This window comes from Cyprinodon variegatus, unplaced genomic scaffold (assembly GCF_000732505.1).
Source record: "Cyprinodon variegatus isolate N-32 unplaced genomic scaffold, C_variegatus-1.0 Scaffold1565, whole genome shotgun sequence".
Classification (NCBI taxonomy): Eukaryota; Metazoa; Chordata; class Actinopteri; order Cyprinodontiformes; family Cyprinodontidae; genus Cyprinodon; species Cyprinodon variegatus.
Window position 1 is genome coordinate 81,512 of NW_015152018.1, and position 1,434 is coordinate 82,945.

Below are 1,434 nucleotides of genomic sequence, written 5' to 3' on the forward strand. Positions count from 1 at the left end.
AAAATTCTTTTTTTGTTTTTAGGTCTCTACGTAGTCTTGCTTCGTCCAGTCTTTCTGAGTGGCTGCACCTTCATGCACCCTCCCGTTCACTCTGCTCAGCCAATCAGCTGCTTCCTGAAGTGCCTGAAGCTAAAGGGAAGCTTGGGCGTCGTGCTTTCTCTGTGGCAGCTCCAAAAATGTGGAACAACCTAAAATCGTTCTTTAAACTCATCTCTTTACCTTCACTTTCAAAACTAAGGGAGATATTGATTTTAACCTGTGATAAATTATTTAAATTTTATTTTTGTTATAAATTTTATAGTTTGGAATTTAGTTTTGTTATGTTTTATGCTTTTATCTTTTTTTTTTTAAATGTATGTCTATGTAATGGTTTTATGTTGTTTCACTGTACAGACCTTTGGTCCTTTGAGAAATTTAGTTTTATAAATAAAGCTGGAATTGATCAGATTCCTTCACTGAACTATAAACGTCCTGCAGGAGGCCCAGTGTTTCTGGATGAGCAGGCGGCAGCATCCTTCATGTCTCGCTCCTTGCTCTACAACCACTGGGACTTTGAGCTGGTGGTGCCGGATGACTTGGAGCGGGAGTGCAGGGAAGAGATGTGCAGCTATGAGGAGGCCAGAGAAGTTTTCGAGGATGACGTTAAAACGGTAAATCTGCTGAGAGCTCCTTCAACTCTATGAGCACATCTACTGCTGCTGCAGTTATATACTTGTTGATGAGGAAATTCATCTATGATCTTTTCGTTAATATCAATTTTAATTTTAATTTAATCATTAACATCTCAGTGTTTTTTTAGGGTTTTACTTTCAGGAACCACAGGAAGCATTTTTTTGATTTTTCATTTCTAATGAAGCTTGTTTTTGGAACCAGGTGGATCTCATTAATGTTAAAAACCCTTTTTTAAGGGAGTCCAGGCCTTCATAGGCAGCTTCAGTAACACGTTTAGTTCCATTATTACACAATGTGGGAAACATGGTGGAGCAGCTTCTGGATCTGTAGCAGCCAATCAGAACACTTCAGAAACAGTTGTCGCTTCATCTTTCCCTTAGAGACCATCTCAGTGTGAAGAACCAGCTTAACAAAGCTTTAGTCTAAGTCTCTACATAGCCTAAACCCAGTTCTTCTCTAAGGTGTTCTGGATCATCAGGTCAAGACTCCTGCTACATTGAAACCAATAAAGTTGAATTCCTCCTAAATGCTGATGATAAGAACCATCCGACTCCTGGGGGACATGCAAATTCAACTGAAAAAACAGATTTGGTTCAATTTGCATGTTTTCTAAGCCATAACAAGGCTTTGTTGGTATATTCTATAAAGCCTGGAAATCAGCGTTACTCCAGACATTTTGAATTGAGACAGCTTCCTGGATGGGAAGCAAATTATCTTCAAACTTGGCAATAAAGTCCAGTGGATTGTTTTATAACCTTTTAA

At 38.8% G+C, this 1,434-nt stretch overlaps 1 protein-coding gene across 1 annotated transcript in view; it reads left to right on the forward strand.

Moving 5' to 3' along the window:
- The window catches only part of LOC107103925 (transmembrane gamma-carboxyglutamic acid protein 4-like), a 21,108-nt gene that overhangs the window by 10,305 nt on the left and 9,369 nt on the right, over positions 1-1,434 (forward strand). Inside the window, exon 3 of the mRNA XM_015403783.1 lies at positions 478-650. Coding sequence (XP_015259269.1) covers positions 478-650 — 173 coding nt within the window. The remainder of the gene's footprint in view (positions 1-477; positions 651-1,434) is intronic.